The following is a 27,760-nucleotide window of genomic DNA, read 5'->3' as shown; positions in this document are numbered from 1 at the left end:
GCGGCAGTCAGGCTGTGAGGGTGATGATCCACCAGCCAGAGACCCGGACCGCCACGGGAGACCGCTCCAACATCCAGGAAGACCCAGAGACCCGGACCGCCACGGGAGACCGCTCCAACATCCAGGAAGACCCAGAGACCCGGACCGCCACGGGAGACAGCTCCAACATCCAGGAAGACCCAGAGACCCGGACCGCCACGGGAGACAGCTCCAACATCCAGGAAGACCCAGAGACCCGGACCGCCACGGGAGACAGCTCCAACATCCAGGAAGACCCAGAGACCCGGACCGCCACGGGAGACCGCTCCAACATCCAGGAAGACCCAGAGACCCGGACCGCCACGGGAGACCGCTCCAACATCCAGGAAGACCCAGAGACCCGGACCGCCACGGGAGACAGCTCCAACATCCAGGAAGACCCAGAGACCCGGACCGCCACGGGAGACAGCTCCAACATCCAGGAAGACCCGGCGAACACGGAGCGCCATGGCCGACAGCAGCAGCCCCCCGCTGTCGTCCTACATCATGGACGAGGAGACGCTCAAACGAAAACAGAAGGAGAAGCTGAAGAAGCTGATGGCGACTGGAGGAAACCCGCGACCGGCTCGCTCCCTCCTCGTCCTCAGCCTGAAGAACCCCTTCCGCAAGGCCTGCATCAGCATCGTGGAGTGGAAGTATCCTGACCACCACGTGTGTGTGTGTGTGTGTGTGTGTGTGTGTGTGTGTGTGTGTGTGTGTGTGTGTGCTGTTTCCTTTAATTGTGTATATGAAGCATGAAGTATGGAGTCCAGCACTTGCTCGGTAAGCCTCCTATGACCCTCTCAGGCCGTTTGAGATCATCATCCTGCTGGCCATCTTTGCGAACTGCGTGGCTCTGGCGGTGTACCTGCCCATGCCCGAGGAGGACAGCAACAACACCAACAGCAACCTGGTCAGTCCCCACGCCGAGCAATGCTGCTGTCTGCAGTGAGTCTGAACCCTCACAGGAAGTATGTGACCGACCCTGGAAATCCCCACGAGTTCTGGACAATTTCTGAGCAGCAGAACTGTGTCAGCGCACTATTTATGATTATCTATAGGACATGGAGCCAAGGACAATGTGAGTCCAGTTTAGGAGCCGTGAAGTCCTACGGGCGGCGGCTTCAGAAAGTCTTTGCCGGCATGCCTCTGTTGAAATAGGAGAGTGCAGAAAGCATTCCGGAGGTGTGTGAGGCGGTAAGCTGGGTGATATGAATAGACAGGATTATTGTGCTACATGACACCCTCATGGACTGTGAAGACAGGGACGGGGCTGTCATGTCTCAACTCAGCCCAAACTCACCTTCCAGAGTTGTCTTAAGAGGTGGTCAAGACATTTAGATAAAGAAATGCAGTGAGTGTCTGGTTGGAGGGAAACCAATCAGTGAGACACATCCAGGCTGAGCAGCTGCTGTTTCATTGCAGGAGAGCCTGGAGTACATCTTCCTCATCATCTTCTCCATAGAGTGCTTCCTGAAGATCGTGGCCTATGGATTTCTTTTTCACGCAGACGCATATCTAAGAAACTGCTGGAACATTCTGGACTTCGTCTGTGTGTCTGTTGGGTGAGTAGAAGGGCGTCTCCCAAGTCTGCGGACCGCCGCCGGCTGCAGTAATGACGGCGTGGAGGTGTACGAGAAGCGGTTTCTGGTGTTCCCACAGTGCTGGTGTGTGTGCTGCAGTCCAGAGGTGGAGGAGGGATGTGGTCCATCACGTAGAGATGGCGTTCTGTTCTCCTACAGTTCGGTCCAGTCTGGTTTAAGTCTGTCATTGTGGACAGTGGACGGATTGAGTGTTTTAGGATGAAATTCCAGGCGGACTGACCCAGACGACGGCGGCTGCAGAGTGAAGCAGTGTCAATGTCCGGGTGGCTGGTCTCACTTCAGACTAGGCAGCCATCTGCCATGAACAGATTAGACAGTATTGATTTTCCTATGACTGTGTCCCATCTCGTATGGTTTTAGACCGACTGGACAGCAATCTGGACTGATCTGGACTGTTTAACTCCAGACCTGCCAGGACGCAACAACAAATGAAGCGTGATTCATTTCTTCAGCATCTCAGAAAACGCCGTGTGTCTTTGCAGACTGTTCACCGTGGCGGTGGACGCCATCAACCACATCAGCGGAGTGGAGGCTCCCGTCGGGGAGAAGGGTGGAGGCTTTGACATGAAAGCTCTGAGGGCGTTCCGAGTCCTCCGCCCCCTCCGGCTGGTGTCTGGAGTGCCGAGTGAGTAGCAGGTTGAGTTAGCCATCAGCGTGTCTTCATGGAGCTGCTGGTCAGATTCCACCTTATCAGAAGAGAAAGAACCACCTCTGCTGATAATGAGTGAAATGAGGACAGACGTTGTTCTTCAGGCCTGCAGGTGGTGATGAACTCCATCCTGAAGTCCATGCTGCCGCTGTTCCACATCACCCTGCTGGTCCTCTTCATGGTCACCATCTACTCCATCATGGGACTGGAGCTCTTCAAGTGCAAAATGCACAAGACCTGCTACTACACTGGCACAAGTAAAGTATGCCGCTGGATGGAGTTACCTCCTGTACCGAGACTGACCCCATTGTTCTAGAACGGCATGAAGTTCTAAACAACACAAATGGGCGTGACTGATGACCAAATGGGAACCAGATACACATGAAAGCTCAGTGAAGTGAGACTGATCTGGACGTAACCCGGCGTCCTGGCTGCAGCACAGTCATCTGGCGTGTTTCTGTCTGTCCTGAGGCTGTGGAGATGACTGTCCTCTCTCCCTGCCTCCAGATATCATTGCCACAGTGGAGAATGAGAAGCCAGCTCCGTGCGCCCAGGCGGGGAACGGCCGGCGCTGTGCCATCAACGGCACGGAGTGCCGCTCCGGCTGGCCCGGCCCCAACAACGGAATCACCCACTTCGACAACCTGGGCTTCTCCATGCTGACGGTCTACCAGTGCATCACCACACAGGGGTGGACCGACGTCCTCTACTGGGTGAGAGGACAGCCTGGCCTCCTTCACTAACACACACAGTGGATCATCCGGTAAATTAGCTTCAATTTACAGGAAATATACTCAAAAAACTGTTTCAGGGAGTGATAAATGATGTGAAGTGGGACAGTCTGCTCTGCAGGCCACAGATGGACTTTGACAGATGTTTCGGTATTTCCACTCCGCTGCACTGTCAGACAAGTGTGTGGTCTGTGGGATCAGCCGGTCTCTGGGATCCACTGGAGACCAGGAAAGCCTGGGATGGGTTTATAATGAGCAAACACTGGAACGTTTGAGGTTTTTCAGTCCAGAGAGGAGAGAAAACCTCACATTGGAGCAGTTTGGTGGAGTTTTCTGGTTAACGGTCAGTGGACGGTGGTTTACGTCTCCCGGTGTTTTCATGCTAGCTGATCACGTCAAGCAGCTCGGAATGGGCAGCCTGCTCCTTGGCGGAGGACGGGACGAGCACAACCCTCAGGGGTGGAATTTATTTATAATCAACATATTTAGAACACATATTTTTAAATACAGTATATTATTTTGCATGTTGTATTCGACTGAGATGATCAAACTTCCTTCACATTTTGTACTAAAATACTTCAATGCTTTGTATTTTTGTGCGTTTGAAATGTAAAGAAAAAAACTAAACAAAAACATTGTAATAACATCACAACACACAGCACTGCAGTCCACATCTGTCCCAGCAGTGGATGCTTCACTGAATTCAGACGGTTTATTTTCCGTTCTCTGTGGCGCGCCGTGTGTCTGGCTGCGTCCGTGCGGTTGCAGGCCTGGTGGGTGCATGCACTGGAATCCAATCCGGTCGCCACTTACCAGCCACTGTTCTAGAGCATAAACACAATATCAAGTTGATCTTGAGACATTCAATCATTTTAGTGGGAAATATCGGTTCATACTGAATTTAGTAGCCGCAACAAATCTTTGAAAAGCTCCAGCTTTTGGATTTCAGAATGCTATTTTCATGTTTTAAATCTTGGTTATATTTAGTTATACAGACCGGTGCTTCTTCAAACCGTCCCAGTCAAACCCAGGCCTCCATGTCTCTGCTGGGCTCGGCTGACGTGAGTTGCTCCCTGTGACGCCTCCACAGGTGAACGACGCCGTGGGGATGGAGTGGCCCTGGCTCTACTTCACCACGCTCATCCTGGTCGGCTCGTTCTTTGTGCTCAACCTGGTTCTTGGTGTACTCAGTGGGTAGGTCTGACCCGGACTCTGCTTTCTAATAGTCTCGTCATTCGCTGCTTTGAGTGTGGAGCAGTAACCAGAGAGACAGTGACTCAGAGCAGGGAGGGTGGAACCCAGGTACTGGATCGCCAGCTGTTTGCCTCCATAAGGAGGAGGCTGCTGTGCATGAGGAGCATGAGGAGCATGAGGAGGCTGCTGTGCATGAGGAGCATGAGGAGCATGAGGAGCATCAGCAGTATGAGCAGCATGAGCAGCAGAAGCGGTCATCCTGTTGAGCTGAGCCGGTGCTCTGTAGCTCTGCAGGCCTCACTACCTTATCTGCTCCCAGACCGGCTGACATGCCTGTTTATCTATACGGCCATAAAGAATCCTCCATTGAATCCAGTCCAGCGATCAGCTCTGGGAAGTAGGTCAAATGACTCATCCACACACGAGGAGTGGCGTTGTAAACATCAGTCTGATGGTGACATGGTGACTGGCGCAGTCATAATGTCCCGCTACGTGCATCATGCAGGTCAATGGCTGTCTTCCCCGAGAACAGCTGTGTCACTCCCTGAACCTCCAATATCATGGACGCAAACATGCTCAGATTCCCGAATCAGGATCAGAAATACTGATCGATACGACCAGCAGCAGAGTTAGCATGGTGCTCAGTATGTAACCCTGTGCTACATGCTACATGCTAAAGAGCTTCAGGGCTCACACTCCAGCGATGCTACATGCTACATATTAAAATGTGACTGACATATTACTGAACGGTGAGCGGGAGCGAGTGGCAGCTCAAAGCAAGCTCAACACAGAGCGGGTCATGCTAAATCATTTGCTTATAGACTAGGAATCAGGCTTTAAGGCGTTAAATAAGTACTCGTACCGGCCCTCGGTGTGGTCCAGCAGCTAAAGGTTCATGCTGCTGCAGCCAGGTGTGAGATGTGACGGCTCAGGCCTTCTACACTGAAGCACCATCCAGGTCCACATTTAGAACCTATATCTCAGGAGAGATCTTTTTAATCAAATTTTCACTATTTAAAACGCAAGTCAGTCACACTTCAGTGACGCAAAAGACTGAAGTCACTGAAGGAAAGAGTTAGTTTGAGTTCAAACACAGCTGATGGAAATACAGCCACTCCTCTTTAATCCATCCATCCATCCATCCATCCATTTTCTTCCGCTTATCCGGGGCCGGGTCGCGGGGGCAGCAGTCTCAGCAGGGATGCCCAGACTTCCCTGTCCCCAGACACTTCCTCCAGCTCCTCTGGGAGGATCCCAAGGCGTTCCCAGGCCAGCCGAGAGACATAGTTTCTCCAGCGTGTCCTGGGTCTTCCCCGGGGTCTCCTCCCAGTGGGACATGCCCGGAACACCTCCCTAGGGAGGCGTCCAGGAGGCATCCTAAACAGATGTCCGAGCCACCTCAGCTGGTTCCTCTCGATGTGGAGGAGTAGCGGCTCTACTCCGAGCTCCTCCCTGGTGACTGAGCTCCTCACTCTATCTCTAAGGGAGCGCCCAGCCACCCTACGGAGGAAGCTCATTTCGGCCGCTTGTATCCGGGATCTTGTCCTTTCGGTCATGACCCAAAGCTCATGACCATAGGTGAGGGTGGGAACGTAGATTGACCGGTAAATCGAGAGCTTCGCCTTTCGGCTCAGCTCCTTCTTCACCACGACGGACCGATACAACGACTGCATCACTGCAGCTGCTGCACCGATCCGCCTGTCAATCTCACCTCCATCCGTCCCCCACTCGTGAACAAGACCCCAAGATACTTGAACTCCTCCACTTGGGCTAGGGTCTCTCCACCAACCTGGAGGGGGCAAGCCACCTTCCTCCGGTCGAGGACCATGGCCTCGGATTTGAAGGTGCTGATCCTCATCCCTGCCGCTTCACACTCGGCTGCGAACCGCCCCAGTGCATGCTGTAGGTCCGGGTTCGATGAAGCCAACAGGACAACATCATCTGCAAAAAGCAGAGATGAAATCCTGTGGTTCCCGAACCGGACCCCCTCCGGCCCCCGGCTGCACCTAGAAATTCTGTCCATGAAGATTATGAACAGAACCGGTGACAAAGGGCAGCCCTGCCGGAGTCCAACATGCACCGGGAACAGGTCCGACTTACTGCCGGCAATGCGGACCAGACTCCTACTCCGGTCATACAAAGACCGGACGGCCCTTAACAAGGGGCCCCGGACTCCGTATTCCCGGAGCACCCCCCACAAGACACCACGAGGGACACGGTCGAATGCCTTCTCCAAATCCACAAAACACATGTGGACTGGTTGGGCAAACTCCCACGAACCCTCGAGCACCCTATGGAGGGTATAGAGCTGGTCCACTGTTCCACGACCAGGACGAAAACCGCATTGTTCCTCCTGGATCCGAGGTTCGGCTATTGGTCGGATCCTCCTCTCCAGTACCCTGGAATAGACTTTCCCGGGGAGGCTGAGGAGTGTAATCCCCCTATAGTTGGAGCACACCCTCCGGTCCCCCTTTTTAAACAGGGGGACCACCACCCCAGTCTGCCAATCCAGAGGCACCGTCCCCGACCGCCACGCGATGTTGCAGAGACGTGTCAACCAAGACAGTCCCTGCACATCCAGAGACTTAAGGTACTCAGGCCGAATCTCGCCCACTCCTCTTTAATTGTTTTGAAAACCAAGTTTGCTCCAAAGTGGAATTTAAACCAAAACCAGAAGATTAAGCAGACTGTGAGACGGTCCTGATGTGTGTCAGCCTTCTCTTCTTGTGTTTGTCTTCTGCGTTCTAAGTTGTGCGTCATGCTTTGTGTCATTTCCCGTCAGCGAGTTCACCAAGGAGCGAGAGAAGGCCAAATCCCGGGGAGAGTTCCAGAAGTTACGGGAAACCCAGCAGCTCGACGAGGACCTCAAAGGCTACATGGAGTGGATCACTCAGGCTGAGGTTCTGGATCAAGACCTGGACAGACAGGGTAAGCCACGGTTCACACACTCAGGAGGACATCTGACCGGCCAGAGCTGACAGCGGTGAAACAGCTGATTCCTGTTTGGGTTGTAATACCAGTGAAGTCTGGATGAAGGAGTGTGTGTGTGTGTGTGTGTGTGTGTGTGTGTGTGTGTCTGTGTGTGTGTGTGTGTGTGTGTGTGTGTGTGTGTGTGTGTGTGTGTGTGTGTGTGTGTGTGTGTGGGGTCATACCTCAGGTCTGCTGCCTTTAGAAAACGATGGATCAGACACTGGCAGTGTGGGGAAAATGGACACCATGCAGCGGATCATCTATTACTAGTCAGTAACTTTGGCCTCTTTATGGTTTCACATGTTCTGGAAAGACTGAGGAATTTATCTGGTAACACTTTACTTGAAGCACCTGGAATAACACATTATAAGTACATTTATAAAGCATTATTTTGCCATTGCCATTTATTTCGAGATGTGTTTTAACGATTGTTTATTCATTTTGATTGCTTTTATTGTTTGCACTTTGTGAAGCACTTTGGCACGGCTAAACCATCTATAAATGTGCTATATAAATAAAAGTGACTTGACTTGACTTATAACACGTGTAGCTAAAGTTATAAACACTCATAAATGATCACAAGGCCAGGACCTAACCCTAACCCTAACCCTAACCCTATGCTGTATAGTGGGTTATAAAGCATTGTAATCATTTATGACTGTTTATAACTACTTATAATGCGTTATACCGGGAGCTTCAAGTAAAGTGTTACCATTTATTTTAATCTATATTCCAAAAGTGTGTTCAATCATTGAATTAAATGAAACTGGAATTAAAATAAATGATCATTCTCATCTGACTTTTTTAGTGAAAAACAGCAAAAATTCAATGTTTAATTTAACCCAAGACTGAATTTTAAGGTGTTTTTTTTAACATGATGCTAATATAGCTTTGTTAATAAGTTGCAGAGTTTCCCTCCACCAGTCTCTTCACCTCTAAAAGATCAGATTTGCTCACTTATTTGAAAAGATGTCTATTAATGAACTGCCCTTCAGAAGCCCTGGATCGGGTGGAAGTCTTTCAGAAATGATTTGCGATGACGCCGGCCGCGTGACGCCGTCTGTCCTTCTGCAGTAAGTTGGCCCGGAAGTGGAATCGCTGGCTGCGCTGTCGATGCAGAGTCTATGTGAAGTCCAGGCTGTTCTACTGGTGGGTCATCATGCTGGTGTTCTTCAACACGCTGGCCATTGCAACAGAGCACCACAACCAGTCCGAGAGACTCACAAACTGGCAAGGTGAGAACACACACTCACACACACACACAGACACTGATGTGTGTGTTTGGCTGGTCCTGGCGTGGCTGCCTGAGAGCCTGTTATTTCCTGGTTCACTCAGTGTTCTGTTCCTACCAACGCCGGTCCTAGTATCTGGTCAGAAGTTTGTTTTCTTGATTCAGAAATGGCGCTGGTGCCTTTCCGCCACTTCCTAATGAATCATTGCTGTCATGACGGAGGCGTCAGCAGCCCTCGGGGTTTTGTCTCTGTCTCCTCCATGTCGGCGCCGTGGCAAACGTCTTCAGACAACGCCAACAAGCTGCTGCTGTCCATGTTTGCCCTGGAGATGTTCATGAAGATGTACGCTCTGGGCCTGCCGTCCTACTTCATGTCCCTCTTCAATCGCTTCGACTGCTTCGTGGTGTCCACCGGCGTCCTGGAGATCATCCTGGTGCACATGGGCGTCATGTCGGTCATGGGCATCTCCGTGCTGCGCTGCATCCGCCTGCTCCGCCTGCTCAAGGTCACCAGGTGAGTCTGACCTTACGTGGCTGGCCTGCACACCTGGGTCCCCTGGATCACATGGATCATCTGGATCACATGGATCATCTGGTTTATCTACAGACCTTGATAACAAGTCACCAGCTAAAACTAGCTATATACTCTCCATAAACTAAACTGATTGAGCTTTGTTTAGGTTTTACATTAGGAGAGTCTCTAATCATCCCTTTACCTGATGACAATTTCACAACTTCATTTAAGACTCTCTCGATTTCAGAACAAAAAAAAAAAAAAAAAAAAAAAAAAAAACTGAACTACCAGATTACTGTTAGTGTTTTTTTGGTTATTTCCAGGAAACGTCAGCCGTCTGAAGTGTTAGGCGTTGTGTTTCCAGGTACTGGACATCGCTCAGTAACCTGGTGGCCTCGCTCCTGAACTCCGTGCGCTCCATCGCCTGCCTGCTGCTGCTGCTTTTCCTCTTCATCGTCATCTTCTCCCTGCTGGGTATGCAGGTGTTTGGAGGGAAGTTTAACTTCCCCAACCGAGCGAAACCCCGCAGCACGTTCGACAGCTTCCCTCAGGCGCTCATCACCGTGTTCCAGGTAAGGACCGATTCCTCTGTGACCAGAAGAAACAGAGAAAACACACGAAATGGACTGAGTTCACATGAGAAGCAATCAGATGTCATTTCCTTGGTTTAGTTTCCATTTTGGGTTGGAGATGATGATAAATGTCTGAACGTGTTTCAGATCTTGACAGGTGAGGACTGGAACACCGTGATGTACGACGGCATCATGGCTCATGAGGGACCCAGCATGCCCGGGATCCTCGTCAGCCTGTACTTCATCATCCTGTTCGTCTGCGGGAACTGTATCCACAATGCTGTGTGTGTGTGTGTGTGTGAGAGTGATGAATTTCCTGTGAGAATGCTCCTTGACCTGAGTTCCCTGCAGTCATCCTCCTGAATGTCTTCCTGGCCATCGCTGTGGACAACCTGGCGGAGGCGGAGTCGCTGACTTTAGCCCAGAAGGAGAAGGCTGAGGAGAAGAAACGTAAGAAAGCCCTCAGGTGCGTCTCCGAGCGGTTGATGTGTGGCGTAAGACGGACTGACACAAATCAAGCCTTGAGTCAGCGCTCAGGTCGGGTCCACTGTTGAATATTGACGGAAACCCTTTTCTGACCCAATGTAAAGAATGGCAGATGTGTTTTGATGCACGCTACAGGTTAGAATCTACTTTATTCACAGTAAACCTGGACTCTGGTGTTCTGTATTTAAACTGTGCACCCCAAATGATCAGAATTAACTGACCGGCACATGAACCGCCGTACCTGCTACCCTAAACTGGATAAAATGGTATAGAAACAGAGGTTCGCATGATTAAGCTTCACTGCCAAACACTTGAGGGTTATGAAATATGTGGTGTTTAGTAGTCATTAATGATGGAGTAGTCGAATGCTCTGTAGGGCTTTATTTGAAGCTGTGTTCACCCATCATGCCCCTTGTAAAGCGAGATGTTGTGGTGACTGACAGAGCCAACATGCCTGATAAAGCCACGGAGGAGAAGGCCAATCTGGCAAAGAAGCTGGCTGAGCAGCGAGCCAAGGGCGTGGAGGGCGTCTCTACAACCGCCAAGGTGACGTGTCCACCGGCGTGACCTGAGGACCCAAAGCCATCCCTGTCCCTGTTTCTGTCCAATTCCTCGTGTTTCTGTCTTTGACTCTGCAGCACAAAATCGATGAGTTTGAGTCAGATGTGAACAAAGTGAAGGACCCGTTCCCTCCCGCGGACTTCCCTGGTGAATCCAGCCTTCCCTGATGCCTTGCTGCCACATCAGGATGGTCTACAAGGCTTCTAAAGTCTCTCTCTTCCCGGTGGCTTAGGTGACGATGAGGAGGAGGACCCTGAGATCCCGGAGAGCCCCCGGCCTCGTCCCATGGCAGATCTCCAGCTGAAGGAGGAAGCCGTGCCCATGCCGGACGCTAGCTCCTTTTTCATCTTTGGCCCTCAGAACAAGTACGATGGTAGCCGTGAAGTGTTTCCTGTAATGTGCGGTTCATCCTCACTGCTTCACGCTGTGTGTAGCGCTGACTCTGCAGTGGATCTTGACGTCTAAGTGTCTTACATTATTACATGTACGAAACAGAAATATACCTTTGGTTAAAAGATTATTTTACGCTTTCCATTATTATTGTTGTTGGGTAATCTGTAGAATAGCTTTGTTATTTGATATTTGTATTTAAATGGCCATGGATAAGAGAGTATTAAGCTAGGTTTCAGAATCCATCTGGAGTAGAAACTCCTGGAGGTTATTTAACGTCACTGCAGGAGACAGTTTGCGCTCCGTTCGGTTTGTCGCTCTGCCTGTCGTCCATTTCTCCTGTCTGTTTTTATTTCTTCCTACGTTAGGTCAGATATTGTGTGTTATATTTTGGTATCAAAATATCAAGACCAGCATCTTTTCCTCAACATTCCAGGTTCCGGAAGCTTTGCCATCGCATTATCAACGCAACCACGTTCACCAACATCATCCTGCTGTTCATCCTGCTCTCGTCCATTTCGCTGGCCGCGGAGGATCCCATTGACCCTATGTCTTTCAGGAACCAGGTGACCTTTCACCTCCTGTTTTTAAAGCGTCAGAGGAAATGAGAAGACTTTCAGGAATTGTTTTAATGGAACGAGTCATTTTGAAGTTCTTTTTGTCACTGGACCCTTTCAGGTGTTGGCCTCTGCTGATATCGTCTTCACCTCAGTGTTCACGGCAGAAATCGTTCTCAAGGTGAGAATTAAGTGGTGAGGAGATGACAGGGGTGCGATATAGTTGCACTGTGTTTTAGCCCGATCCTCGCTTGGAAGCAATATTTTGGCCTTTCTTCATCTCTGATGTTAAATACAATCTGCAGCTGAAAGTTGCTTTTCACCAGTTTTTGCATTCCTTCTTTTTACAGATGACGACGTACGGAGCGATTCTTCACAAAGGCTCCTTCTGCCGGAACTCCTTCAACATCCTGGACCTGCTGGTGGTGGGCGTGTCCCTGCTGTCCATGGGCATGGAGTCAGTGCAGCTCTCAGCTCTCGGCTGTTCTTCGCTCCTGTGGAATCACTGAACAGACCCGGTTGGTTCTCTTGCTTTCGACAGGTCCAGTGCCATCTCAGTGGTGAAGATCCTCCGGGTGCTGAGGGTCCTGCGGCCCCTGAGGGCCATCAACAGAGCCAAGGGCCTGAAGGTGAGTCTGAACAGACGCCGGCCTCGGTCGCTGTGGAGCAGCTGACTGATCCTCTCTGTCTTTCAGCATGTGGTTCAGTGTGTGTTTGTAGCGGTCAAGACGATTGGGAACATCGTCCTGGTCACAATGCTGCTGGACTTCATGTTTGCCTGCATTGGAGTTCAACTTTTCAAAGTAAGAACATCTGCAATAACGCCTGCATTGACTGATTACCTTACAGCTCTTACCGGAGAGTTATGAGTCAGAGTCAAACTGGGATTTGGAGAGAGGGCTTCTTTTTCTTCATGAATGTACAAAGATCTGAAAACAGTAAAGAAAACATAATGGCATGGAGGTGATACTGTGAGGGACGAGGACTGGCGTTTCTCTGATGATCGCTGGCAGACGTGCAGAACAAGATTATTGGAGTAAACATTACAAACCTGCTTCATTATCGGACAGATTTCATGAAGCAACAGTGGAGGGTGCCCTCATCTCTGCAGGACATTTTCAAGTCCAGCATCTCCAAGGCCAGACGTGTAGAACTTGGTCTCATGGATGCGGTCTCGAACACGGCCTGCTGGGGAGAAAAGAGGACGAAGCCTCAGTGGTTCAAACACATACCAACAGATTCAAGCTCATATCTGAAACATCTCCAGAGGTCCACTCAGCTCCCTCCCTCTTGTCCTCCATGTTGTCTTGACTGATGAGCGTCTTGACTGTTATGATCTGCTGCTTGTCCGTTTTGAAAGAAAGACGACAGAAATATCATTTACAACATCAAAATATCAGCAGTGACGAAAAAACACGTCACTTCATGAGTGAAAATATCAAACTCAAGCACAGTCAGTTCGCTGCAGGTATTGATTGGAGCTCTGTGCTCCTGCTGACCCCAATAAGACTCAAACCACCACCTTCAGGACTGATCAGGGTTTGGTGAAAATCTCATAAAGATAAAAAGATAAAAAGTAATTCCATTGTTTACCCAGTTAGCCTGGCCATGCTTGTGACCGTGCATCTCATGGTAATGGGGCTTTTTGTTGGATTTTCAGGGGAAGTTCTATGCCTGCACCGATTCAGACAAAATGACTGAGGAAGCATGCAGGTAAGGCGTTTGTCTCCACCTCAGAAACACCTGAAAGAACTCACTTCCTGTAAACACTGCAACGCCTAGTGTGAAAACAAGACAGGCGGCTCTGGTATCATTTACAGGATCATGACATTATTTTATGTCTTTCTTCTCAAAATGAATGTGAAAAAATCATTTACTGCAAAGAGATTGTATTTTGAAATGTTGCGGTGGTCAGGGGCTGGTACATCAAGTACCAGGAGGGGGCTCTTCATGAAATGGAAATCCGCGAGAGGAAATGGATCAACTCAGAGCTCAACTTCGACAACATCCTGAACGGCATGCTGACGCTCTTCACCATCTCCACCTTCGAAGGGTGGCCCAAGTGAGTCGAGCCGATCAGCAGCTCCGATCACACTCTGGTCAGGGGAGAAGAGAGAGGAAGGGAAGCTGAGACCAGGAGGGACCTCACAGACAGAAACCTGAGGCACCAGATCCATGAGTGTCCAGTACCTACAGATGACCTGTCACCTGTCTGTCTCTGTCCAGAATACTGTACAAGGCCATTGATTCGAACCTGGAGGATACGGGTCCAGTGTACAACAACCGAGTGGCCATCTCCATCTTCTTCATCATCTACCTGATCCTCATCGCCTTCTTCATGATGAACATCTTCGTGGGCTTCGTCATCGTCACCTTCCAGGAGCAGGGAGAACAGGAGTTCCAGAACTGTGAGCTGGACAAAAACCAGGTCAGTGGATGCTGGGAAGGCGCTCAGCCGGCGTCCGGCGTCTTCACACGCCTCCCTCCATGGAACCTCTCCAGCAGCTCTCTGAACACCAGCAGAAAGGTGAAGTCTCCACCCTGAAACAGACCCACTGCATCACCATGGTGGAGACCAGCAGGGCCAGCCTGTTACCTTCTGGTTCTCAGTGTGTCGGCATTAGCAGTAGAAACAGCTGTGGCAGATACTGGAGCCCAAACTGCTCCGAGAGCCGGGCACAGCAGCGCCGCCATCAGTATTAACTCATGCGCTCTATGTTCTCTGTGACTTCCTGCATGTCGTCCAACTTCCTGTTGTGTGTGTGTTCTCAGCGGCAGTGTGTTCAGTACGCTCTGAAGGCCCGACCGCTGCGCTGCTACATTCCCAAAAACCCCTACCAGTACCAGGTGTGGTACATCGTCACCTCCTGCTACTTCGAGTACCTCATGTTCCTTCTCATCATGCTCAACACCATGTGCCTCGGAATGCAGGTACACACACTCACACACACACACGATGTTTGATTTTTGAGAAGCTGCTTGTTGGATTTCCACTGTATGAGTTTGTGACAGGCAGTACAGTAGTGATGCGTCAGAGAAATGGGGCTTCCAGTGTGTAGCTCTGACATTTAGCAGCCATACCACCGCTCCGATCCATGTGTTCGCTGTTGCCAACCTTTGCCTGTTTGGATCTGCAGCACTGCAACCAGTCGGACCACGTCAAGCACCTGTCGGACATGCTGAACGTGATATTCACTGTGCTTTTCACCGTGGAGATGATCCTGAAGCTGATGGCCTTCAAAGCCAAAGTGAGTCAACACTTCCAGTCAGAGTGTCGATCAGCTGCTCGGAGCTGTGAGGGGCGGGGGAGAGGGAGCCATGTGTCGACGGTCTCATCTTCTGAAGCAGCGTTTGATTTAAGACCACATGACTCCAGTACTCATGTTGATGAGGCAGAGTGTAAAACCTTCTCTCCAGTTAGCCTCACAGGGACGAGTCCTCCAATCATCTCCAGTAAACCATGGACAGTTTATCAACAGCCCAGCGCTGTGAGACTCACATGACAAGCAAGCAGCAGCAGAAGAAGAGCATTAAACCCTAACATGAGCACCTGGCCTCTTAAACAGGCGGTGGTTTGAATCCCTGCTGCGACCCACCAGGCTCACGGTGTGTTCCTTCTCAGGGTTACTTTGGAGACCCGTGGAATGTGTTCGACTTTGTCATCGTGATCGGAAGTGTTGTGGACGTGATGCTGAGTGAAATCAATGTGAGACACACACACACACACACACACACACACACACACCGTGCTGGTACAGTTAACAAGACACCAGGTGGATTTGATGGTTACTAAAAGAAGAAAGAAGCTGAAAATGAATGAATGTGTTAAAGTACAAACGAAGACTGAACTATAACAAACAACTTTTGTCACAGAGCTATGAGGAGAAGATGTCCCTTTAATGACTTGAGAGCTCTTCATCCGGAAACTTCTCCTCCTTTTCATCACTGGACTCAGCAGTGATGAAGATGAACATTTTGGAAAAGCAGTCAGGAAGGAACAGCACCACCCAGTGGTCAGAATGAGACAGTGAATTGCTGGGTCAACATCATGTCAAACCATATATTTTATTACATTTTCAATCACAACTTGAACCAAGAACCGAAGACCTCAGTGGTGGATTTGTCCTGACTTCATAAAAACTCCACTGCTGTTGAGACACTGACATGAACACAGGACAGTAAAGGAGTCACTTCAGGACGACACACTCTTTCTGCTTGACGAGACGCTTTCACCTTTATTTAAAACCAGTTCAGAAGAGGAGACTCCTGGTTTTGGTGTAGAGTTCTGAACTTGTGTACCTCCGACAGGCGGCTCTGGCGTCCTCTGGAGGACCGTATCAGGTCCAGGATGCTGCTGTGAGTAATCCTGCTGTGTTATAATGGGCCGGCTGCCCTGCAGTGTTCAGACTCTCAGAAACGGCTGGTCATTTAGGTTAAAGTGTGCATTTGTGTCTTTCTTATTTCTCTTATCGATTGAGTTTCTCTTAACTGCATGTAGCTTTTCTTATGGAATGCTGAATTCAGGAATCTGTCAGTTTCATGTGTCAGTGTTGACCACAAAGTTTGCAGCGAGGCGTGAAACTCCATCTGAAGCTTCTGATATGAGCTGATGTGTTTCTGCAGGCGGTGGATCCCATGCAGGAAATAGCGGTGAGTTTTCACATTTGCCTTGAGCTCAGTGACTCTCTGCTGTTGAAAGCTTTTCCTCTTTAATTTGTCTTCTCCTCCTGATAAAGTCCTTGGAGAACATGAGTGTGTCCATCACGTTCTTCAGACTGTTTCGTGTCATGCGCTTGGTGAAACTCCTGAATCGCTCCGAGGGGATCCGCAATCTGCTGTGGACTTTCATCAAAGCCCTGCAGGTCAGTCCAGGAAGCCGGCCGCTGGTCTGCAGCACGCGGGATTCCTCCTGAAGTCTCTGTTTCTGGCGTTGCAGGCTCTGCCCTACGTGGCCTTGCTCATTCTCATGCTGTTCTTCATATACGCTGTGGTGGGAATGCAGGTGAGAACGCTCTGATCATCAGCTGGCGCCGGACGGACAGCTTCTGCCACGCCGTGCTAAAGCTGAACCTTTCTTTCAGATTTTTGGGAAAATTGCTCTTGTTGACGGCACTTATATCAACAGAAACAACAACTTCCAGACCTTTCCTCAGGCCGTGCTGCTGTTATTCAGGTTGGTGGCTGGTTTGTGTTTTGGCGTCAGGACAGTATCGAGCCTGCAGGTCCACGGCTCAGAGGACATTTCCGTTGTCTTTAAAAGAGTTTTCTCAGTGTGTGACGGGTCCTGCTGACCGACTCTGTCCACAGGTGTGCCACAGGGGAGGCGTGGCATGAAGTCATGTTAGCGTCCATGTATGGAAAGAAGTGCGACCCCAAATCAGACTACCTGCCCGGGGAGGAGTACACCTGTGGATCCAACTTCGCCATCATCTACTTCATGAGTTTCTACATGCTCTGTGCTTTTCTGGTATGGTGATGATATCTGCCTCAGTGCGACTGAAAAGTAAAGCAACATGCATCTCTAAGCCGACAGAAAAATATCAGTAAAATATAGTAGAGCCTGAGCAGATCTCCCAGAACGGAATCAGAACCATCTCCAAACGGAACATTTCCAAGAAATGGTTTTAATCTTTGTTTTTTTTCATTGGCTGGGTGTCTTCCACAAGGTTTGTGTGTGTGTGTGTGTGTGTGTGTGTGTGTGTGTGTGTGTGTGTGTGTGTGTGTGTGTGTGTGTGTGTGTGTGTGTGTGTCTCCTTGTTAACCCTGTGATGGACTGTTGACCTGTCCAGGTCTTCTTGTCCTCACAGCTTTCACAGCTCAGAAGGGAAAACTTCCCCTTGTTAAAGTGTCCAAACGTTAATATGAGTAAACTGAAATGTTTACCGCCTGTAGCATGGTGGAAACTTGTGAAACCATGTTTCTTCTCACGATTGTTGATTGATTGACAGTGCTAAAGTCAAAGTCCGCTGCCAGGTTCTCAGTTTAATGTCCTCCATAATGTCTACAACCTAAACATTCGAGCTTTGTGTGTCCAACATGATGTCCTCGTCCTTCACAGATTATAAACCTATTTGTTGCTGTCATCATGGATAACTTTGACTACCTGACACGGGATTGGTCCATTCTCGGCCCCCAACACCTGGATGAGTTCAAAAAAATTTGGGCAGAGTATGATCCTGAGGCCACGTAAGTTTTTTCTGTTTCTAGTTGCGTTTTTTTCTCCTGAGTAGCTGAGGATGGAAGAGTTATTAGTGACGTTGTCCTCTGTAGACCAAGACCCTCCAGAGCTTCTCCAAGACATCTGTAGCATTACACTGAAAAATGTTTGTGTGACTCAAACGTGGATCTTTGTATCTTTCCATATAGAGGCCGTATAAAACATCTTGATGTGGTGACACTCCTGCGCAGAATCCCTCCACCTCTGGGTTTTGGTGAATTCTGTCCTCATCGTATTGCCTGTAAGGTGAGAAACGTCCAGCCTGTTGGAATTCATCCTTCCAGATTGGTAGAAGCGCTGCTGAAAGCACTGAGTGGTTCCTGAGACTCTTCCTGGTCGTTTAAATCAACTGTTGAGTCTTTTCATCGGGGTGCTCGGCCTCCTGCCCTGTCAGAGGATCGCACGCTGTGGGTATTTCAGAGTGAAGTGCTGAAGGTGTCTGACTGAGCTGAGCTGCCAGAAGTGCTGAGTGCAGCCTCGCTAACCTCAACATGGTTTATCTGCTGTCCTAGGAAGCTCTGCGGCCAGCTCTGCTGTTAGCTGCGGCTAGCTCTGCGGCTAGCTCTGCTGTTAGCAGTGGCTAGCTCTGCTGGTAGCTGCGGCTAGTTCTGCTGTTAGCTGCGGCTAGCTCTGCGGCTAACTCTGCTGTTAGCAGTGGCTAGCTCTGCTGGTAGCTGCGGCTAGCTCTGCTGTTAGCTGCGGCTAGCTCTGCTGGTAGCTGCGGCTAGCTCTGCTGTTAGCAGTGGCTAGCTCTGCTGGTAGCTGCGACTAGTTCTGCTGTTAGCTGCGGCTAGCTCTGCGGCTAGCTCTGCTGTTAGCAGTGGCTAGCTCTGCTGGTAGCTGCGACTAGTTCTGCTGTTAGCTGCGGCTAGCTCTGCGGCTAGTTCTGCTGTTAGCTGCGGTCTGGTTGGCCGCAGGAGTTCACCTTGTTTAAAGCCCCATCAGCTGTTTCCCGGCCCGGTTACCTTAAGAACGTTTGACTGATCGAAACTGTCTGACCCGTCCATTCTGCATTTCAGTCGTCCAACTGAGTCTCAGGTTGTGTCTGCCACTACAAGCAATGCTGAGATTTATTTAGGATTTGTTATTTATTTTGTAACCCTAGCTGAGAACTTGTTCTTATTTTCGATAATGACCTGGACACCTAGCAAAGTTGTGCTCTTTGAATTCTTAAATCGTATTCAAAACATCGTCTCTCGACAGTGGGGCCACAGCTTAGAATGTGGTTTGGCTGAGTTTTGCTTGAGGAGACAGAACTAAGACTCACACTGTGACTGCATTAAAGCTGGTGTCCGGAGTTTCCGTTCGTTTCCAACGTATGAATCATTTTTCAACAGAGCTTCAATGTGTCAGTCTGGTTCCATACTATAATATTAGCATAAAACAATATAAAAATTTATTTATGAGCCCCGCCTTCGTCTCATAGACCCCCATGTTATCCGAAAAAGCGCCGGTCAGCGTCAGCCAATAGACTTCGAGCTTCCGCCTTGTCCTGCTGTCAGTCAAAGTGTGGAGCAGCCAGAGAGCACGGCCGCTCGCCCAGCAGAGGAGAGTTAGCTCTGCAGCAGATATATCCACCGTCTGCTGAACATCCACCGGAAACAGCTCAACATGGAGGATGCTGTAGGACTCGGAGGCTCTCATTTTCACCCAACGGATAATAGCGTGCACAATTAAGGGGGCGTGGCTTGGTCGCTCATGAAAGCAGAGGGAGGGGGAACCTGAGACTTTGGATTAAAAAAAAAACTCTCTCTTTCAAAACTCCGGACACGAGCTTTAAAGGTGACTCTATGACGAATTGACTCGAGGAGTATGGATACTATTTCACACCAGAAAACAAAGGTCAAAGGTCAAAGGTCAAATTTATTTATATAGCACATTTAAAACACAGTAGCCACTGCCCAAAGTGCTGCACAAATTTTAAACAAGCATTAAAATGTAACATACAAAAAAGAAAGAAAGAAAGAAAAAAGAAAACTATTTAAAAATATAAGGCACGCTGTCTGGTTCAGGTTGTGTTGAAGGCCGATGCGAACAGATGAGTTTTAAGCTGTGATTTAAAAATTTCAGTAGAGGAAGCAGATCTGATGTTTAGAGGGAGACGGTTCCAAAGCTGTGGTCCCGCAACTGCAAAGGCTCTGTCGCCTCTGCTCTTACACCTGGAGCGAGGACATACTAGAAGTCGCTGGTCACACGACCTCAGGGCTCTGGCAGGTGTATGCAAAGACAACATTTCTGCCAAATACGAGGGCGCTAAGCCATTTAGAGACTTAAAAACAAGCAACAAGATTTTAAATTGGACTCTGACACAGACAGGGAGCCAGTGGAGAGACTGCAGCACAGGAGTGATATGATCAACACGCCTCGCCACTGTCAGCAGGCGACGGCGGCGTTCTGTACCGGCTGTAACCGACAGGCAGCCAGACCAATATACAGCCAGTTACAATCATCCAAACGTGATGTAATAAACACGTGGATTAGTCTTTCCAACTGGTCCGAAGACAAGTAAGGTTTAACTTTAGATATCAGTCGTAGCTGGAAAAAGCTTGTTTTAATCACTGAGCTGATCTGTTCCAAGCTGAGGGAGCTGTCAATAGTAACCCCGAGGTTTTTTACAAGAGGGCTGCAGGAAAATCCACAATCAATAGTAGGCCCAGGTTTACCAAAGAGAATCATTTCTGTTTTGTTTTCATTTAAACTTAAAAACTTCAAATTCAGCCAATCCTTTACCTCCTGGCGGCACTGCTGTAAAGATGAACGTGCACTTTCAGCCTGCAGTGGCAAATAAATTTGTACATCGTCAGCAAAACAATGAAAAGAAAGCTGATATTTGCCAAAAATTGACCCAAGAGGCAACATATCGATGGAAAATAGAGTGGGGCCAAGGACAGAGCCCTGGGGGACTCCACATGTTAGGGGGGCTTTAGCTGACGAAAATGAGGCGAGGCTCACTGAGAAGTGCCTTCTGGTGAGGTAGGACCTAAACCATTTTAGGACTGTGCCTTTCACTCCAACACAGGATTGCATACATTTTTAAAAGTGCAGTTTCAGTGCTATGATGTGATTTAAAACCAGATTGGAACCATGATTTTTCTTCTCAGCACAGTGCGATGCGTTGGTAAATCATGTAAAATTCCACTGAAATACGTTTACATCTGTAGATGTAATGTAGAAAAGTTCAGAGGCCATCTCCATTTACAAAACCACTGTAAATGGTAGAAACTCAAACTGTGTGAGGCCTGTAATCTGAAGCAGGATTAACTTGCTGGTCATGAACTTGGTTCACTTGATGCTCAGTCAAGATAAAAATACAGCGAGGCTGGACTTCAGCTACATTACTTTAAGTATTTCTGTGCATTTCCATTTAACCTTGTCAACCATGTTCCACACCGTTATGGAAAACGCCGGCAAAGCGGCATACTTCACCATGGAAGACATACGTTTTCTAATTGTAGGTTCTTCACTGCAGCAGTGTTTTTGTATTTTTTGTGAATGTTAACGCATTGATTTTTCCAGTTGAACGGAGATAGATCACCTGGTGTGCTTCCCGATGGAGGAAGTCCCACCAGACATTCTTCATGACATATTTTTGCTTTCAGTCTAGCTCGTCAGCAGTGGCTCGCCATCAGCTGCAGCGGTAACAGCCAAAGGGAGTGCTGGGCAGAGCAGCAACAACAAAGAAGATTCTCAAAGTGGCTGAAGTGTGTTGAGGTGTCTTCTTTTCGAATGCGCTTGCCAAAGATACAGTGTTAAGACCTACTGACGCATATTATTAGATCACAAGTCACACACTGAATCTAACTGTGTCACTGAACATTTGCTGCTATTTTAAGACGGTATTGAATGACACTGTGACAGACGGGCGTGCTGCAGACATGCTGATATAACAGAGTCTGCTGTAGAGCGGTCTGCTATAGGGTGGTCTATGAGAGAGCGGCCTGGTCAGACAGGCTTCGTCTTCGGTCTTCCAGGTGATCATTAATCCTGAGCTCAGGGCGATATAATATAACTCCGCAGTTTGCTGAACAGCAGTGACAAACCAAGAGTCCTCAGCCGATGAGAATGAGTGAACCGTAGAACAGCAGGCTGAGGGTGTGGAATAACCGTCACCTGTTACTAAACTCGTCACTCCAGGGACCCACTGCCACAGTGAGACTAACACACTAGCCCTGACCTCTGACCCTAACCCTAACCCATCTAAATGAACACTGAGCATGTACGTAACAGGGGTGGCAAAACCAGGTGGAGCTGCGTCTGTCAGCGGTTTACAGCCACAGGGAAGAGGACTGCTGTCTGACAGCTCTATAGCCCCCTCTAGTGTCCGTTAGCCAGTCTTATTCATGACTCAACCCCATCAGCAAGTCTTATTCACGGTGCAGGAAGGGTCAGCTCAGGCATGGGCCTGAATGAGAAACTGAACAGGAGAGCAGGGGTGAATGTTTTAGTGTCAGCCGTCAGCGACTGGGGTCGATGTGTCCGGCTGTCAGCTGGAGTCCCGCCTCCGGAGAGCCTGAATGGATTCTCACTGTGAGACCACTGAGTTCGAGCAGATGTGATTGTGAAAAGGTTTTAAAATCACTGTCTGAATCACTTGAAATGCTGCTCTGCTGTGATCAGAGCTGCTTTGCCCCTCGAGCCATCCACCAGGTGGACTCTGACCTGGGAGGGAGGGGAGGAGTGAAGACAGGATGAGATAGATCATCAGACTATAGACACATACGTAATCACACGCACATGTAGATTATATAACTTTTGGAATAACGATGAGCTGCTTTCTTCAACTAGAAACTGTCTGTAAACGTCTGGAGGAGATCGGAGCACTGGAGAAGGAAAAGAGGAGAATTCTGCTGAATGTCAGCAGGACGGTGTCTTCTCTGAGCTCAGCAGTCGTCAGATTTACCCCAGATAAAAATAGACTGCTGCAAAAATAACATGAAACACAACTCGACGTGTCTCCAATGAAAATCCTGGCAAGAGCCCCTCAGCTGTCTGCCTGCCGGGGATCCGGTGTGGAGAGCAGGGTTTGGTGGGAAATCATGACGGCTGCAGAGCTGTGCCCTGCGGCCTTCCTCCGGGCTGACCCTTCAGGGTTGGACTCTGTGTATTTATCACAGCACACACACAGCCCTGCTAACGTGTGTGTTTCCACAGCGGCTGGTGTCCATGAACATGCCCCTCAACAGTGATGGAACCGTCACCTTCAACGCCACGCTGTTCGCTCTGGTCAGAACGGCTCTGAAGATCAAGACTGAAGGTTTGTTTTCCCCTGTCAGTGAAAACCCTGATGGGTTTCAGTGAAGAGACGCTGGAAACACATCGCTCATTAATGAATGCCTTTACACTCACTTTCGACTGAGCGGTGAAAGCGGCAGAGTCTCGTCCCTTACAGTGAAACAGCCGTTACTCCATGATAAACCGGACCGTCTGGTCCGGCTGGAGTTCCCTGGGAGACTTTATCTGAAGCTGCCTCCTTCTGTGTTCCTCTTCCGTCCCTCAGGGAATTTTGAACGAGCCAATGAGGAGCTGAGGGGGATCATCAAGAAGATCTGGAAGCGCACCAGCATGAAGCTGCTGGATCAAGTCATCCCGCCCATCGGAGGTAACCACGCACAGCGTCATGGCCAGGAAACACAGCAGCACAGGCCAGCCCTGTGCGTGCATGGCTGTTCCCAGCATGCACCGCTTTGCTTCCACAGTGCATGAGTCTCTGGGTGATAGCTGTGTGATGGAGTGAACACGCTCTCCGCTCTCGTTGATGTTATTGGATGGAAGGGGTGAAGGGATAGGACAGACAGAAAGACTGTGGGAGGGACTCAGACCCTGACTTTTAGGGGACAGACAGAAGTCCACTCAGTGGGAAATGAAGAAGCAATGAAAGAGACTCAGACCACAGTCTTCCAGTTTCATTAATGGGGATCAAGTTGTCTTGGTCCAGTACATCAAATCAAACTAATGACTTACAAAATGTGCAAAAGTTCAATCAATCAATCAATCAATTTATTTTTGTACAGCCCAGTATCACAACAACAGTTGCCTCAGAGGGCTTCAAGATGTTACATTTGTCGGTAAAAGTAAAAACAGTGAATAAGCATAATGGTAATATGTCAATATTTACAGTAACGAGACAGAACGAAGCAACCACCGCCTTCGACCCTCACATCCGGCAAGAAAAAACTCCAAAAACCCAGTGGGAAAAGAAGAAATCTTGGGGAGAACCACAGTATGGAGGGATCCCTCTCCCAGGGACGGACAGCTTTGGCAACAGCTAGCATGAGACAATAAGAAGTAAAGCCTAGGACAATGTTGAGGACAGTTCGTTGGACGGTCCAGCACAAGAACCACGGATCCCAGCAGTAGAACCGAAGCCAGTCCACGGGCAGGACCGACAGGGGTGTCCTCCCGGTCCGGACGGAGCTTGTTCATAGGCCTTCGTAATAGTGGAGTCAGCAACTGAAACTGGAGAAGACTCCCCCTCGAAGGGGGGGACAGCAGGTGAAAAGCAATGAACGGACTAAAGGGAATGAAAAGTTCAGGAGGTATGAATAATAAACAAGCCACCGTATCACTAACGACCGTTTTCCGGTTAGCTTTTAGCTTTCAGCAGAGTCTTTACCCCACGGCTCAACATGAAGAAATGAGAAGCAGCCGTTCAGTTTTCCTTCAGCCGTCTCGACATCCCGATGAGATGAACGGTTCAGGAAACGTTCCCCCTCACTTCAGACGAGTCAGAGCTGGAGGCCTTCCTGCTTTGGACGGACTTGACGTGTGTTTGCTTCTCACAGACGACGAGGTGACGGTTGGGAAGTTCTACGCCACGTTCCTCATCCAGGATTACTTCAGGAAGTTGAAGAAGAGGCAGGAAGAGTACTATGGCTACCGTCCCACCAAGAAATCCGACACCCATGAAATACAGGTGACCCTTTCTGAAGTTTGCTGAGTACAGAGGCCAATCATCCACCAAACCATAACGCTTAATAACAAAGAAATATGGAGGGAAAAAAACAGCTCACTCTTGATTCCGTAGAGATATCCGCTGGCTGGCCGTAAACGTTAAGCTTTTTTGCTGAATCAGCAGAAATACTGCGATTGTTAGCGATAAGCTAGCTGTACAGCTGGAGCTTGTAAATGACAGCTGAGGAAAAGCTTTCAGTTGAAGTGCTTTAGGAAAGCCGACTGGACGAAGACAAATGAAGCACTACTGCAGTGGTTCAAATATAATCCTTTCATCAGACGGTTGAGTGAACTTGAAGCAGGTACTGACTCCTCCCTGGTGTCTGCCAGGCCGGGCTGAGAAACATCGAGGAGGAGGCGGCTCCGGAGCTCCACCGGACCATCTCTGGAGACCTGATCACCGAGGACGAGCTGGACCGCAGAGAGGAGGTCATCCTGAGGGTGAGAGCAGACACTCTTCTTCTACTGCAGAATCGTTCTTCTTATGGACCAGCAGCGCCTCCACAAGGCCAGCTTTACCTCGGGAGAGGCAGAAGAAGTCTTTGTGTTTGTCTACAGTATTTGAAACTATAACATTCAGATTGAAGTAAATCATCAGGCTGCAGCTCATCTGTGTTAAAGCCAGTCCTTTATGTCCGGGCAGCAGTGATTTTATACAATACTGATCTTTTTGCAACCAAATTCATTCTTCTTGAGTCCTTTCAACAAGTGCAAAACACGAACACGACCCTGCAGCTGATGATTCCTTCAGATTCTCACAGATATGTTAAAGGAATCAGGAAGTGACCCGCTGCCCTGGAAGTCCTGCTGCAGCCTGGATGGTTCTCTGAACCACGGCAGTGCCGGATCAGGAGGAGGTCGCTGTGTTTGGCTGATATCAGGATGGGAGAAGGCGCTCTCGTCTTTCTGTCTTGTTGTTTTGCTTCGTCTCCGTTCCCTCTGGCTGTCCCACCAGAACCGTCCTCTCTCTGACGGACAGGACGCTCTCTGTTTGCCACAGAGCCAAGGCAGTCTGTTTGGAAACCCCTTCGCTGACGACAGTGACATGGTGAATTCCAGCCAGGCTACGAGCCAGCGCCCTCTACAGATGGCAGAGGGAGGCACTGGTAACAACATGAATCCTCCCAGTGGGACTCACAGGTCTGGAGGACGCCTGATTTATTTGACTTTCTCTCAGTTTGACAAGGATTTATCTCTGCAGTCGTCTTTTCTTCAACTGTTGCTTATTTCAAAATTCATAACATCAAAACATCAAAGCTGCACGAGCATACCTGAAAAAGTGAAATTCATTATTTAGAAAGTCAGAAGAATTCAGGTATTTCAGAAAAGTCAGCAGTCCATGTGTGCCGGAGCCACATAGTCTCTAAAGAGGATGGAGCAGGTCCAGGGCTGTCCTCAGGTGGTCCAGGGATGTGTCCAGGTGGTCCAGGTGGTCCAGGTGGTCCAGGTGGTCCAGGGCTGAGTAGGGAATAGTTCAGTAAATATTGTTAGTGATAATCAGTGCCGATGATTCTTTGGGTTTGACTGTTTTTGTTTTGTTTTGCAGTTTTTATTAACGGCCGTTTGGAGAAACTGAGGGTCAGGATCACCTGCTTGATCTGATCAGAACTTCATCCAAAGTCAAACCGTGTGGCGTCTCCGGCGTCCCCCTCGTCCTGGTCCAGGGGAAAACATCTGGACTCTGTCCCTGAGCCGGAGCAGGTTCTCTGCGGGGGAAACCAGTCGGTTCAGCACAAACAGCAAGCTGCACGCTTTGGTGTGGCGCTGCTCTTGCTCTTCAGGAATTCATTTGACATTTTCACATCATTTAGAGAGCCGTGGATAAACGTGGAGAGACTCCTGACACGTTCCTCCAAGAGGAAGACATCCTGTCCTTTACTTCATCTCTGGCTGGTGCTCCTCATCCGGTGGGAGAAACAGCCACATCTGGGCTTCTTTTCAGTCATGAAGTTGAACCGATTTGGTTCTAGTTTCTCCTGATAACCAGAATCCCTTCATCACCTCTGCTGTTCAGGCGGTCCTGTTTGGCTGTGCAGATGATTGGATGATCATATAATATGAACAACAACTTCTGACTGGACGATCCACCACTGACTTTCTCCATACAAAGAAAACAAATGAAGAATATCAAAAGTAAACGTAGTTTAGGAGCAAGTTGAGCTGGTTTTGGACGCGTTGTATTTGCAGAGAATTGGAAGCGTCGGTCTGGTGTGGAGTAAAGCTTTCCGCTGATCTCCTCATCTTCTAACTGCTCCTCTCCTCCAGCGAGCGCTGCTCGGGTTCATCCAGCTGTTTTTCCCAGGAGAAGTGATTCCAAGCCTGACTGGCTTCTCATCTTTAATCTGTGTTCTGCTGGTAACTGTGAAGCGTTCTCATTATGCTCTAAACATTGTACCCACATTAGAGGGACACAGTGGAACACCATCCTCCAGTCTTCTGCTGAGTCTGAACTCAGATTTAGAGTCGAGCTGACCCTGACCCTGATGGGAAGCCTCATCATGAACATCCGAAGTTCTCACACCGTCTTTCTTTGTGGAAAACCATAAATGAGACAAACCGTCCCTGAATGTTTCAGTCCAGAATGTGTCCATACTGTCCAGCCAGCTGGATGATCGCTTATTATGCTGAAATCTGCAAATAAATGTGGCATTAATCCAAGGAAAATGTGTTTGTCTTAAATTTCATTAACTTCAGACTGGAGAAAGCCACAGAGGCCGTTAAAGTGGGAATTCAGTGATTTATATGCATCTCCGTTTGTATTGTTCAAATTATTGAAAAATCCTGGAAACTGATTTTTTTTTTTTCCTGTACAGTTTGAATATTTCTTTGTAGGAATTTCTTTTTTTGTCATTGCCTGCATGGTGGAACAGTGATGAGCGCTCATACCCGCAGCAAGAATGTCCCAGTTCAGACACCGCCCAGGGCCTCTCTGTGGGGAGTTTGCATGTTCTCCCTATGTGTGCGTGACTTCCTGCCACAGGCCAAAAACATCATGCATGTCAAGTTCATTGGCGACCCTACACTGCCCGGATGTGGGGGTGGAGACCTGTCCAGGTGGACCCTGTCCTCATCCATGAGAACTTGATTGGCTCCAGTCCTGGATAAGCGTGACAAC

General features: G+C 49.1%; 1 protein-coding gene across 1 annotated transcript; it reads left to right on the top strand.

The window, feature by feature from the left end:
* Positions 1–37: 37 nt before the first annotated feature.
* cacna1sa (calcium channel, voltage-dependent, L type, alpha 1S subunit, a) lies at positions 38–27,239 on the top strand. Its single transcript, XM_030092159.1, has 42 exons — positions 38–674; positions 826–931; positions 1,444–1,583; positions 2,105–2,247; positions 2,376–2,528; positions 2,779–2,984; positions 4,093–4,196; positions 6,979–7,124; positions 7,354–7,435; positions 8,241–8,401; positions 8,686–8,911; positions 9,276–9,483; positions 9,631–9,751; positions 9,835–9,949; positions 10,413–10,515; positions 10,608–10,677; positions 10,763–10,895; positions 11,357–11,486; positions 11,599–11,658; positions 11,828–11,934; positions 12,019–12,106; positions 12,173–12,280; positions 13,138–13,190; positions 13,393–13,539; positions 13,704–13,905; positions 14,250–14,408; positions 14,615–14,725; positions 15,100–15,183; positions 15,786–15,833; positions 16,101–16,127; positions 16,214–16,339; positions 16,414–16,479; positions 16,559–16,650; positions 16,785–16,944; positions 17,536–17,663; positions 17,844–17,940; positions 22,846–22,948; positions 23,192–23,293; positions 24,477–24,607; positions 24,976–25,086; positions 25,646–25,785; positions 26,192–27,239. Exons 1-42 carry the CDS (start codon positions 487–489, stop codon positions 26,199–26,201), a joined length of 4,995 nt encoding a protein of 1,664 aa, XP_029948019.1. The 5' UTR covers positions 38–486; the 3' UTR covers positions 26,202–27,239.
* Positions 27,240–27,760: the final 521 nt, after the last annotated feature.

This window comes from Salarias fasciatus, chromosome 5 (assembly GCF_902148845.1).
Source record: "Salarias fasciatus chromosome 5, fSalaFa1.1, whole genome shotgun sequence".
NCBI classification, from domain to species: domain Eukaryota; kingdom Metazoa; phylum Chordata; class Actinopteri; order Blenniiformes; family Blenniidae; genus Salarias; species Salarias fasciatus.
The sequence above is the reverse complement of the archived record's forward strand: the minus strand, read 5'-3'. Positions and strand labels throughout refer to the sequence as shown.